General features: G+C 43.7%; 1 protein-coding gene across 1 annotated transcript in view; it reads right to left on the bottom strand.

Annotated features, from left to right (window-relative positions):
* The window catches only part of WDR5 (WD repeat domain 5), a 1,892,625-nt gene that overhangs the window by 538,914 nt on the left and 1,341,171 nt on the right, over window positions 1–12,540 (bottom strand). Inside the window, exon 12 of the mRNA XM_044058043.1 lies at window positions 12,381–12,414. Within this exon, the coding sequence (XP_043913978.1) occupies window positions 12,381–12,414 (34 nt within the window). The remainder of the gene's footprint in view (window positions 1–12,380; window positions 12,415–12,540) is intronic.

Here is a 12,540-nt window from a genome sequence, read left to right as displayed (position 1 = left end):
TTTCGCCAGGTGGATCACGAGAGTACACCTTTAAGCACAGTGAACCTAAAAGAGGCCCTATCCCCAGAGGCTAAATCCACTTTATAAAGAGTGATATATCTACGAGGATTGGCCCACATAATTGCAGCACAAATGCTGTCCATAGACATTTTGGCCTGAGAAGCAGGTGACGTAGCTAGTGCTCTAGTTGAATGACCCCAACTTTGAATGGTAGTTCTCTATTATTGGAGGTAGAGATAAAGGTGATACAATTCGAGAGCCAGTTAGAATGGGTAACTTTAGAAACTGGCATACCCTTTTTTGCCTCAGAGAAGGAGATGAATAATTTGTCATCAGATTTCCTGAAATCTTTATTTCTATGTAAACAGAATTGAGTTGTCTATGCACGTCCAACTGATGGAGTTTATATTCTGCCTTGTTGCTATGGTTGGGAAAGAAAACCGGAAGCTCAATCGATTAATTGATATTGGCTTGAGTGCAAACCTTAGGTACAAAGGATGGATTAGTTCATAATGATACCTTGTCCTTGTGAAAAATCAGATATGGTGGTTTGATCGATAACGCTTGTAACTCTGACACCCTTCTGGCAGATGTCACAGCAAAAAAAATGGTCTTCCAGGAAAGAAATTTGAGGTCAAAAGATGAAGAAGGTTCAAACAGTGGCAATGTAAGTTGAGAGAAGACAAAACTTAAAACCAAAGGAGGAAGTGGTTCTTTAAAGGGAGGTCTCAATAAGGAGGTGCCTTTCAAACAACTTTGGTGACCATTCTTCTAATTTAATGTCACACATGTGGAAATTTGAAATTGCAGCCAGCTGTACTCTAATGGTTGCTGCAGCTGAACCTCGTTGGAAGAATTCCGCCAGGAATTCTAGAATGGATTGAATAGACAGAAAGAGAGTCAATGTTTCTATTTTGTGCCCAGAGAGAAAATATTTTCCATTTGCTAGAATATAGACTTCTGGTAGAAGCTTTATGACAGGACATCAGTATGTGTTTTAACTGTTAGGAGTGAATTTTTGAAGCCTGACTAAAGTGGGAAGTGGAGCAGCCACAATGTCAAGTTGGGGGTGTGGAGAGAAGGATGAAGTGTGCCTGACGTGTGTCAGCAGGTGTGGAACTGGGTCCAGAGTCCAAGGCTTCTCCTGAAGATGAGGCCAAAGGAAGGGGAACCAAATTTGACACGGCCAATATGGAGGCAATGAAAATCATCCTGCTTCCCAAGGATTTTGCTTTCTGGATGACTTTGGGTACGAAGGGAAATGGAGGAAAGGAATAAAGAAGTCCCGAGGGCCAATCGTGTACAAGTGCGTCTCTCAGTGTCTCCCCCGACGGGGGAATTAGGGTAAAGTAGCTGCTGCACCTGACATTCATGGGAGTGGCGAAAAGATTGCATAAAGGCTGACCCCATTAACAGAAGATCTTTTCCGCTATATTCTGGTTCAGAGACCACTCGTGAGGCATCAATATTGCCCTGCTCAGCTTGCCTGCTATCACGCTGGACTTCCCCCGGATGTGCATTGCTACTAGAATTCGCTGGGAAGAAATTGCCCACTGCCAAACTCTAAATGTCTTGTGACAAAGAATATAAGATTTGGTTCCCCCTTGCTTGTTTATGTACCAAACCACAGACACTGACTGTATAGCAATCGTCCGTAGAGGAAGAGAGTCGTGGAGTGCTTGCAACGCCAGAAGCATTGCTCTCATCTCTAGGACATTTATGTGCAAGTGGGGCCTTGGGTTCCTGCCATATACCTTGGATCATTCTTCCCAGATAATGCCCCCCACCCTATCTGGAAAGCGCCCATGGTCACTACAGCAACTGGTTGTAGTGGAACAAAGGGTCGCCCAATGGTCACATGGCTGGACTGGATCCGCCACCATAAGTCCTTTTTGCATGACTCAGTTATTCTGATGAGGTGAGTCATTGGGAGTTCTTGAAGTGATCACTGGGAGAACAAAAGCCATTGAAGGATTCTCATGTGCATTCTGGTAAGAGGAACTAGTGTTATGGTGGAAGCCACTGTCTCTCGGAGTTTCAGAACTACCTTTGCCTTTACCTTGTCCTTGGGAAGAAGGTGAAGTATTTGCTGCCTGAGGGCTAAAATTCTGTCTGCTGGAAGATGTGCCATCAAGGAACCGTGTCTAGATCTGCGACTATGAAGGTAATATCTTGACATAGCAACAAGGAACATTTTTGTAAGTTAACTATTATGCCTAACTGAGCACAAATTTCCAAAGTCATATCCCTGGCTTGTTGGAGTAGATGCTTGGTGATGGCAGTTAGGAGCCAGTTGTCGAGATATGGAAACACTTGGAACCCCAGATGCCTCAAGTGAGCCGTGACTACTGCCATGCATTCGGTGAACACTCTCGGGACTGCAGTGTCACCATTCGGAACTTTGACTTCTTGACAGATTCGATTAACTTGCTTAGGTCTAATATGGGTCTCCAGTCACTTGTTCTTTTTGGCACCAAAAAGAATCTTAAGTTCCGAATCCTGTTTGGTCTGTGGGGACTTCTTGGAAGACACTTTTGCTCAGCAACTTTTGTATTTCTATAGTTGCTTGCTCCTTTAGATTTTGTAGAACATCTGAGATTGTTCTGATTTGTGGGACAGGGTGGCAAATGGGAATGGAATACCTTCTGGATATTATTATTCTTAGTACCCACTTGTCGCTTGTGATACTTCACCAGGCTTCTGGGTACAAAGACAAATGTCCCCCGACTGCCTCCAGAGTAGCCTCAGGCTTTCAGGAGCACTGATGGTAATGTCTACGAAAGGAATCACTGTCTCCCTGGTTTTGCGGACCCCCTCTGCCTCTAGGACATCTACCATTGTTAGCTAACCCTCTGCCCCTGGGGAAAGATTCACCTTGTTCGTCTTAGAAAACCCCCTGGGATCTTTTGAACCACATTTTCCCACTCTTCTGACCTTTACGGTAAGGTCTTGAAGGTACAGAAAAAATGTACTCCAATGGCAGAGAGAGTTTTCCCTTCCTGCTCGCATCTGGTGAGTGCGTCCTTTACTTTGGGTCCAAAGTGTCAGGAACCATCAAAGGGGGGGTGTTAGAAAAGGTAGACTTAAAAGGTTCCGCAAAATTGCACAAGCGCATCCAGGAGTGTCGCTTCAGGGAAACCCCTGAACCTGCTGCCCTGCTCGCTCCATGCACTGTGTAAGATACGAGTCTCATGGAGGAGTTGACTATAGAATTTAAAGGTGGACAGCTGGGAAGAGACCTTCTCATTCACCCCCGCAGCTAATGTACCTTGTAGAATATCTCCTAGCTCTTTCAGATCATCTCTTTGGAGCCTTGTAAAGTGAGTTAGGTAGTTCAGCGATCAAAGACGAAGAGACACGCTTCCCATATTTGTCTATCGTTCGAGAATCTTTGTTCAGAGGACAGACGGGTGAGGATGAGTTACTTCTTGGTGGCTGCTGCTGTCACCACCATAGCATCTACAGGTACACCTTTTGTGAGAAAATCCTTTCTGGTAGGGGCTGACAAGAACTTGTTTGGTCTTCGAGGGACTGATTCTATACTGTCAGGTAACTCCCACGCCTTTCGACTAACCAAGTTCATTGAAGGGTGGAGACACCCAGGAGGTTGAAGGTGGAGATCCAAAGGCGTTCAGGTACACCAACTCCTCATCAGACGGGGTGAAGGTTTTCCATCCGCCTCTCTATTATAGTATCTCTAGGATATCTGCAAATGAGATATCATCAGAGGATGACCGTGGGAACACTTCCAACTCCTCGAGGTCAGTATTTGAAGTGACAAACTCATCAGGGGAGTCTATATGCTTCCTCTTGCAAGTTCTCTTCTGAGGGGCTCCTCAGAAGGGTATTCTGGGGAGGCCTCGGAAGAGAGGGGTTCACCCAGTGAGGGATCCTGAGGCTCTGGATTTTTGCTGTCCTGTGGATTGGGTGGTGTTGAGACAGTAGCCGGTGCCTTAGGGGGACAAATGACGGTATCCTTATATAGAGCTGTAGAGAGAGATAGCACACTCCCCATCAGCTCAAAAGCAGACCCCACTGGCTCCGAAGATGTCCCTATCCGGAGGAGACAGAGGACACCCCCCCGGACCCAGGGAGATTGGCTCCGAGGCTGACATGGGAGCCGAGGTTCCAAAGGGTAGACTCGGCACCGAACAAGTTCGGGTCAGAGCGTCCCCCTCAGGGCTGGCCGGAGAACCCCGGCTCCCAGACACTTTGGACGGCCCTGAGAGAGTCAGAGCAGATGTCGGCTCTGTGATCACCTTAGGGGGTCCCGGAACTGACTGTTCTACAGTAAGTGGTACCAGGCACTCCTGCTCCGGGGGTCCAGCTTGGCTTGGAGGAACAACTGTGGATGTAATGGCTTTATAAGACTCAGAGACCTGATGGGTCAGAGCAGAGAACAATTTGTCTAGCGCCGGCGACTTCAAGAGGCTGCGCACCACCCGCTCCATGTCATCAGATAGGCTCCTAGTGGACCTGTAGGATAGAGTACAACGAGGCCTCTCCAAAATGGGATCTCAGAGTAGAGGAGACCAGCGGAATGCCAGTGGACCAACTCCGAGACACGGCATCTTGCAGCTCCAAAGACCTTGGGGCTGAAGAACCAGGCTCGTCGATAACCTCTGATGGTTCCGAGGGCTGTGGAGTCGTGGAGGTAGAAGTCTTAGAAATTTTAAATAATTTTCTGGAGGCTCCAACTGAGCCGTAGAAACAGGTGATGGTCTTTTGGAAGGTTTGTCCCTCTTTGAAGAAGACGACGACCAAGAAGAATCACTCTGTACAGCTTCCTCAAAGGTTGGCTTCAAGAGCCCCTTGAGAATCAATTTGTTTCTTTTCTCCCGTAACACTCTTGCACTAAAGGAGTGACAAAGTACAATCCTCCTGTAAATGAACAGCCCCTAGGTAGTATACGCCAATGACATGTCCATCAGTAATTGCCATCTTTTGTGTACATTTTTTGAAGGGCGAAGGCTTATGCTCCCTCTCTCATATATATATATATATATATATATATATATATATATATATATACATATACATATATATATATGTATATACATATATATATATATATATATATATATATATATACATATATATACATATATGTATATATATATATATATATATGTATATATGTATATATGTATATATATATATATATATATATATATGTATATATATATATATGTATATATATAGATATATAGATATATCTATATAGTCTTTAGACATGATAGAAGAGAGTTCCCAAAAACAAACCATGACTTTTCAAACTGTGATATACAACACACACTAACTAAAGAACACTGCACTTCTAAGTAAAGATAAATCTGTACTCTAATCTAATAAACACTACAAATCTAAGTAAATATAACTAGAGAAACTTCGACAAGAGTAGCACTAGGGCCTCTAACAAACGGAGCTAGACACCAGGGATAACACACTAACTACTGAAACTAAAACGGGTGATTAGCTCTCTTAACTTAAACGAGCTAAATATCAACTACTGCTAAATATCAACTACTGAAAAAAGGGAAATAAACAGACATCACTACAATAAAAGTACAGTTGTGTACACTTACCATAAATGTAGATGTTCGAGTGTATTCACTGTTGCAGTCATTACATTTGGGGTAATCTGCTGGCAGGTTGCCCTCAGTTGGCCTGAATTCCAAAGTCTTGGGTCCTGCGTCAGTTGCCGTCTCCTCTTCCATGACGTCAGGGGTATAAAACATGCAGCCGACACCATTTTCTTTAGTTTTTCTTTCCCCAGATGTCAGGTGCCCCCAAAAAGGTAGCAAATATATATATATGTATATATACATGCATCAATATAAACTTTACCTTCATCTACAAGCAAATACACCACATAGGTTGTAGAAGATAGAGAAGGAAAGATAAACTCCAGAATGACAGGGGGATGGCGGGTGGGTAACCTGGAATGCAACAGTGAATACACTTGACCATCTACAGTTATGTTAAGTGTACACAACTGTACTATGTTCTTCGTGTTTCACTGTTGCAGTCATTACATTTGGGTAGAATCCCAAAGCTACGGTTGGAAGGCTGGAGCTAAACAGCATTAGGTGTGGCTATAAGACCCTGCAGAACTGCAGTGGCAAAGCCTGCCCTGGACTTAGAGTAGAGAGGTAAATGATAATGCTTTGTAAAGGTGTGAACAGAACTCCAATTAGCAGCCTCTAGAATGTCTTTGGTTGGTACTCCTCTGAGAAAGGCTGCTGAAGTAGCTGCAGCTCTGGTGGAATGAGACCTAATGCCCTTGGGCACAGGTTTACCAGGGTGTAAAAGTAGCAGAAATGGATGTAGTGGCTTGTCCACTTTGAAATTGTCTGCTTTGAAATAGCCTTTCCTTCTGATCCTGCAGCATATGTCACTAGTAATTTCTCAGTTTTTCTTAGAGCTTTAGTTCTGCTCAAGTAGAATCTTAGCTGTCTGTGTACGTCCAAGGAATGCAGAATTCTCTCCCCCTTGTTCTGTGGATTTGGATAAAAGGTTGGCAGATGAATTGTTTGGTTAAGAGCCACACTGGAAACCACCTTAGGCATAAATGTAGGATTTGTCCTCAGAGACACCCTGTCTGGGTAAAATATGATAAAAGGCTCTACAGCCATGAGGGCCTGTAGCTCTGAAACTCTTCTTGCTGAAGTAATTGCTAGTAGCAGAGCTGTTTTCCATAAGAACTTTATATCAGCGGTAGCAGATGGTTCAAATGGGGGCAGGGTGAGCTTTTCCAACACATAATTGAGGTCCCATGCAGGTAATGATGATCTTCTACGAGGCCTTAAATTTTTGGCTGCTCTAAGATACTGGTTTAGTAAAGGATGAGAAAAGATTGGTGGCTCTATTGTAATGAGCTGAAATGGCAGAGGCATGGATTTTAATTGATGAGAAAGATGGGCCTTTGTCAAGCACCTCAGTTAAGTATTGTAATATCGGAGGAATATTTGGTTCTGCTGTATCAGTTCCTTGTGCTTCATTCTAAGCACAGAATCTCTTCCATTTATCAGCATAAGATTTTATAGTACTAGGCCTTCTGGCTTCCAAAATGACGTCCATCACAGCTTTACTGAGAAGTCTTGTTTGTATAACTACATGATCAGCCATGCTGCCAGGTTCAGTATCTGGAGCGGATAGTGCAGGGTCTGACTGTTTTGCTGGGACAGTAGTTGAGGTGTCTGAGGTAAGGTCCAAGCTGGGTACTGAGACAAGTTCCTTAGGATTGGGTACCAGTATTGGCGGGGCCAGGCAATTAGTATCATCTTTGGTTTCTCTTGTCCGACTTTTAGGAGGACCTTGGGAAGAAGAGGCAGAGAGGAGGAAAGGCATAAACTGATCGGTTTTTCCAACTGAAGGATAGGGCTTCCACTTTAAAGCTTGTCCGGGACAAGTCCTTGTGCAGAATCTTTTCAATTGCTAATTTTGAGGAGAGGCAAATAGATCCATGTCTGGGCTCCCCCATTTCTCTGTCATCATGCTGAAGACTTGTGGATTTAGTTTCCACTTGTGAGGATCCATAAGGTTTCTGCTTAAATCGTCTGCCCGAGTACTTTGCTTTCCTGGCAAGAATTGGGCTTGAAGATGTATTTGGTAGGTCAAAGCGGTGTCCCACAGTGCCATGGCTAATCTGCAAAGGGGGTAAGTATGTGTGCCCCCTTGCTTGTTTATATACCACATGACTGTGGAGTTGTCCGTCTATCAGAAGTTGTCCTGGATTAATTAAGTCCTTGAAGGCTGTTTGGGCATTTTGAACAGCTAGCATCTCTTTCTGGTTGATATGTAGATGCATTTGTTTTGGGGTCCATATGCCCTGAATGCATCTTCCTGCCATGTGGGCCTCCCAGGCATAATCTGATGTCTCTCTTGTTAAGGTTTTGCTGGCAGGGGGTAGAGTGAAGGCCCGTCACATGTTTTGGTGACATGCCTTTGCCCACCATAGAAACTCCTGTTGTAGGCAGGGAATGAGAGGAATCATTGTTTCCAGCCTGTGACAATGTTGACTCCATAAGCTTTTTAGGTACCACTGAAGTTTCCTCATATGCAGTCTTGCATATGGAATTAGTAGAATGAAGGATGCCATGAAGCCCAATGCCGGCAGAATTTGTCTTGCAGTTAACTGGGTTTTTGTTGCCATCAGTTTGAAGTAGTCAGTTGCCTTTGCTTGTCTGGCGTGAGGTAAGCCATCTAGGCAGTTGTATTCAAGCTTGCACCCATTAATGTTATCTTTTGATAGGGTACCAGTTGTGATTTCTTTTCATTTATTGTGTACCCTAGGCATGTTAGAAGCCTTTTCACAAACGTCAGGTGTCGAAGAAGAATGTCCTGGTTTTCTGCTTGAATGAGACAGGCGTCCAAGTAAGGGTATATTTGTATATTTCTTTGTCTGCAAAATGCAATTACTGGTGCCAGGGACTTTGTAAAGACCCTGGGTGCAGTAGATAAGCCAAAGGGCAGTGCAGAGAATTGGTAATGCATTAAGACAGCCTTGAATCTGAGGTATCTTCTGCACGATTGTCTTATTGGGAAATGCAGGTATGCCTTTTTTATGTCTAATGTCACCAGCCAAGCATTCTTGCCCATCATGGGCAGAAGCTGCTGCAAAGTCAGGATTTTGAATTTTGGAATGTCCAGGTATGTGTTCAAAATCGATAAATCCAGTATTGGCCGCCAGGCCTCGTCCTTTCTGGGTACCAAGAACATTCTTGAGTAAACACCTTGTCCTTTTTCCAGTTCTGGTACTGGCTGAATGGTGCCCATCTCCATGAGGGATGTAACCTGTTTCTGTGCCTCTGCCCATTGATTTTTTGGCAGATCTGGCCAACCATTTGCCATTGGCAGAGTATGGATATGGAATCTGTATCCCTGTGATACTATTGTTTAGTACCCACTTGTCCTGGGTTATTAACTGCCAATTTTGAGCAAGAAGTGCTAATTTTCCCCCTAAGGGTACCGCAAAAAGATAAGTGCTTGGTGTAGGCAGAGGGAAGTCAATGAGACTGTTTCTGTAGGTTTGCTCTTTATCTCCTCCAGAGTTGGCGGTAGAAGTGCCCCATTGCTTTGACCTGTAGGAATCTTGCACCTGGTATCTGAAACCCTTAGGGCGTCTGGATTTGCCCCTTAGAGTTCTGTCTGACAGGAAAGGACCAATTTTTGGCAGGCCAATGTCTACTGAATCTTGGTGGCTGCACTTGAAAGAAGTCTTTAACAGTTTGCATAGCCTTAGCTTGGTCTACCATTTTCTTTAAACCTCTTCTGCCTTAATACCAAACAGAGTATCATGCTGTAAAGGAGCATCTAGCAATTTAGCCTTAATATGATCAAGCAAATTTTGCTCTTTTAGCCAGGCATGCCTCCTAATAACAGATCCAGTAACTGCGGCCCTGCAGGAGGCCTCTAAGGAATCAAAACCACATTGCAAAGTATGCTTTCCAACCTGTTCAGCTGCATGCAATAATTCCTGCAATTCTTTATTTTCTGTACATTCAGAAATCAACATAATTTTCTGTTTCAGCAATCCCATAACATGTTGTTGATACTTAAGCATATGAAATTGACAGCTTAAGGCCCTGATTGCCAAGGTTGCAGATGTATAAACCTTTTTTCCCCATCTGTCCAGTGCCCTTGAATCTCTGTCAGAGAGGGTAGGATGTTTAGCTGTTGAGGCCTTAACTCCCTTTGGACCCTGTGAAATAGTTTCAGGATCAGCAGCAGGGTTTCTAAATAAAAATGTATGTGAGTCAGGGACCCTGTAATATCGGTCAGGCTTACTGGGAGCCGGAGGTAAGGAGTCAGGGGTCAAGCTCGACTCCGAAAACACATCATCCACATGTCTAAAACAGGGGGAATGGCTAAAGGCCTGTGCTGAGGGAGAAGGAAATCCCTGAGCCTCTTTTTTGATTCTGAGAAATCTTGACTCTTCCAGTGAAAATGCTCCCTCAAAGTATGAAAGATTTCTCCAAATGAATAACCTCAGGAGAAGATGCAGATGGTATAGACTCCTCTGCATCAGAATCCTCATAGGGAGGTATAGATAATTCCTGATCAGAAGAGGAATCAGAAGAAATAGAAACCTGATCTGAAGATTCATAATCAGTGTCTTGCCTAGGCTTCTTATCTAGAGGGGGATGGGTATCCCTGATCAAGGTAATAAGGTCTTTAGCCATTATGATCATCTGTTTTTTAGGCATAGAGGCCTGTGCACGTGGCTTATGCGTCAGTTTTTTAGTTTTAGAAGTTGCTTTTGTCTTTGGTTTTGCAGCTGTCGGTTTGATATACAAATGTTGAGGTCTGAAAACACCCACAGAAGCCAGTGCCTGCTCAGCGGCTCCAGACCCATCCGAGGGAGATACATCCGTTGGTCTAATATCTTGAGTATCTTGCGGCATGCTGGACTCCACATGGGTGTCGGTAGAGGCCTGCGACTCTGAGGTAAGCGGGTATCAGAGGCTCGAAAGCACCTCAAAGTACCGGCGACTGGCTTAGAAGAAGCTTCGTCGGTTTTGGATCTCGACTGCCTTTCTCTGTCCTTTTCTTTGCGTTTGTTGTGTACTCCGGTAGCCGGATTGCTATCGGACGACATTGCTGGGTAATTAAATCTGTTTCCAAAATACTTTGGGACAAAAATATACCGACGCTTAATAGTGCGTTGGTTAAATCTAGCACAAAACCGACAGCCAGGCACATTGTGATCAGGGCCTAGGCAAGGAATACAGTATAAATGGAAATCCTTATGAGGTATTTGCTTCCCACAAGTAATACAATTAACTTTTTCTGACATCGGTATGAAGCAAGAAAAAGAGTTTCCCCAATGGGGTACTTAACTTTAGTGAAGACTTCGGTTCTGAAACTCAAACTCGAATATTTCAGTAGTCGGCCGACTGGTGCTTGCAAAATGCTTCTGCTTCGGGCACTGTGCGACAAGAAAGACTGGAGAAAATGGCGTTGGCTGCATGTTTTACACCCCTGACGTCATGGAAGAGGAGACAGCAACTGACACAGGACCCAAGACTTTGGAATTCAGGCCGACTGAGGGCAACCTGCCAGCAGATTACCCCAAATGTAATGACTGCAACAGTGAAACACGAAGAACATCTAGGAGATACAACAAGGCCTGCGCAAAAAACGATGGCCAAAAAGCAGCAACCAACAGCAGGAGGAGACAAGATTAGCTACACGCTTAATCTATTTAAACACACTAGGAAACACTATAAATGCAAAACTACTAGAAATTTTAGCTAATAGACTGAAAAAGACAAAAACATTCCCACGGCCAAGAACAGCACATCCAAACTCGTAAAGTGGCAAATGAGATCTGTAGAGTTGCACCACTGCATCATGGGATACCTACCTGCCATGAGCCAAGTTTGACACTTCCAGCTGTGTATTAGGCTGAGTCGGAGCCGAGGAATGGCTCCGAACCCATCCACGTAAGAATGAAGACGATATTGGACAACATAACATCATATGTTCACACATTCACCAAACAATCTACAGATTGAAGAATGAATGTTTCACCTTAAAGATCCAGTAGGTAACAAATGTAGTTCTTTAATATAACCAGACTGTACAGAACCATTTTAAATCTTTTTTCTGCAACTGCCTATAACTATTGCTTATGCTTCTCAACAGATTAATTGCTCTGCCCCATTCTTGACATCAGACTATGCAGACAGAGGTGAAAGCCTTACAAAGTGGCTGACATACTGTGGGAGTTTATGAATGTTCTTAAACAGCCCTCACCTTATTTATAAGCAGGCATGGCGTAATGCTTGGCAACACAAGACACTTGTAACTCAGATTCTGCATGCATAAAATGGTAGACTAGAGTATACACAGTCTTTGGTCCTACTTGCACCCCCCAACCTGCTTGTGAATTTGGAGGGAGACTGGGTCATCTTCTACATAGTACTAAAACAACTATCAACACCATGGGATGGATGAGCTGAGTTCAACTCCAAACTCTCATCCCTTCCCCAAGGTGGCTTCTTACAGTCAGGCTGCTAATTAAACACCATCTGGTGAGACGTTAGGGTTTCAAATGATGCATAGCTAGGTACATACATGGAGCATGTCAATCTACCAAGTACAGTAAATATAACAAGTGACTACTTTTCCACTGCTGATTAGTAAGGTAAACAAAACCTCTCAGGTACAACTGAAGAACTACAAAGAGTTCAGCTGCAAGAAAAGACTGTGCATTTTTTAACAAAGTATTCCTCTTCCTAGCTTCCTTTCAAACTACAGTGAGCGGGATCCAACACAAACATTTCTGGGCAGAAACAGCAAAATCGGTACAAAAACACATCTGACTGTAAGAGTTAATATTTTATCAATGAAAATATGTAGGCAATATACTATACCTTTCCTTTGCTGTAATCCCAAAGCTTTAATGTGCTGAAAGTCAAGAGAAAAAGATTGTTAAAATATGAAAAGGCACAAGATGAAAAGAGAAATTTACAACGCAAAGCCATCTTGACAAAGTAAATCTGTCAAAATCAATAATCCTGAGAGATATGAAAG

The sequence above is a fragment of the Protopterus annectens genome, chromosome 16.part0, assembly GCF_019279795.1.
Source record: "Protopterus annectens isolate FY-2018-M chromosome 16.part0, PAN1.0, whole genome shotgun sequence".
Lineage (NCBI taxonomy): Eukaryota > Metazoa > Chordata > Ceratodontiformes > Protopteridae > Protopterus > Protopterus annectens.
This window is presented reverse-complemented; position numbering and strand designations above follow the sequence as displayed.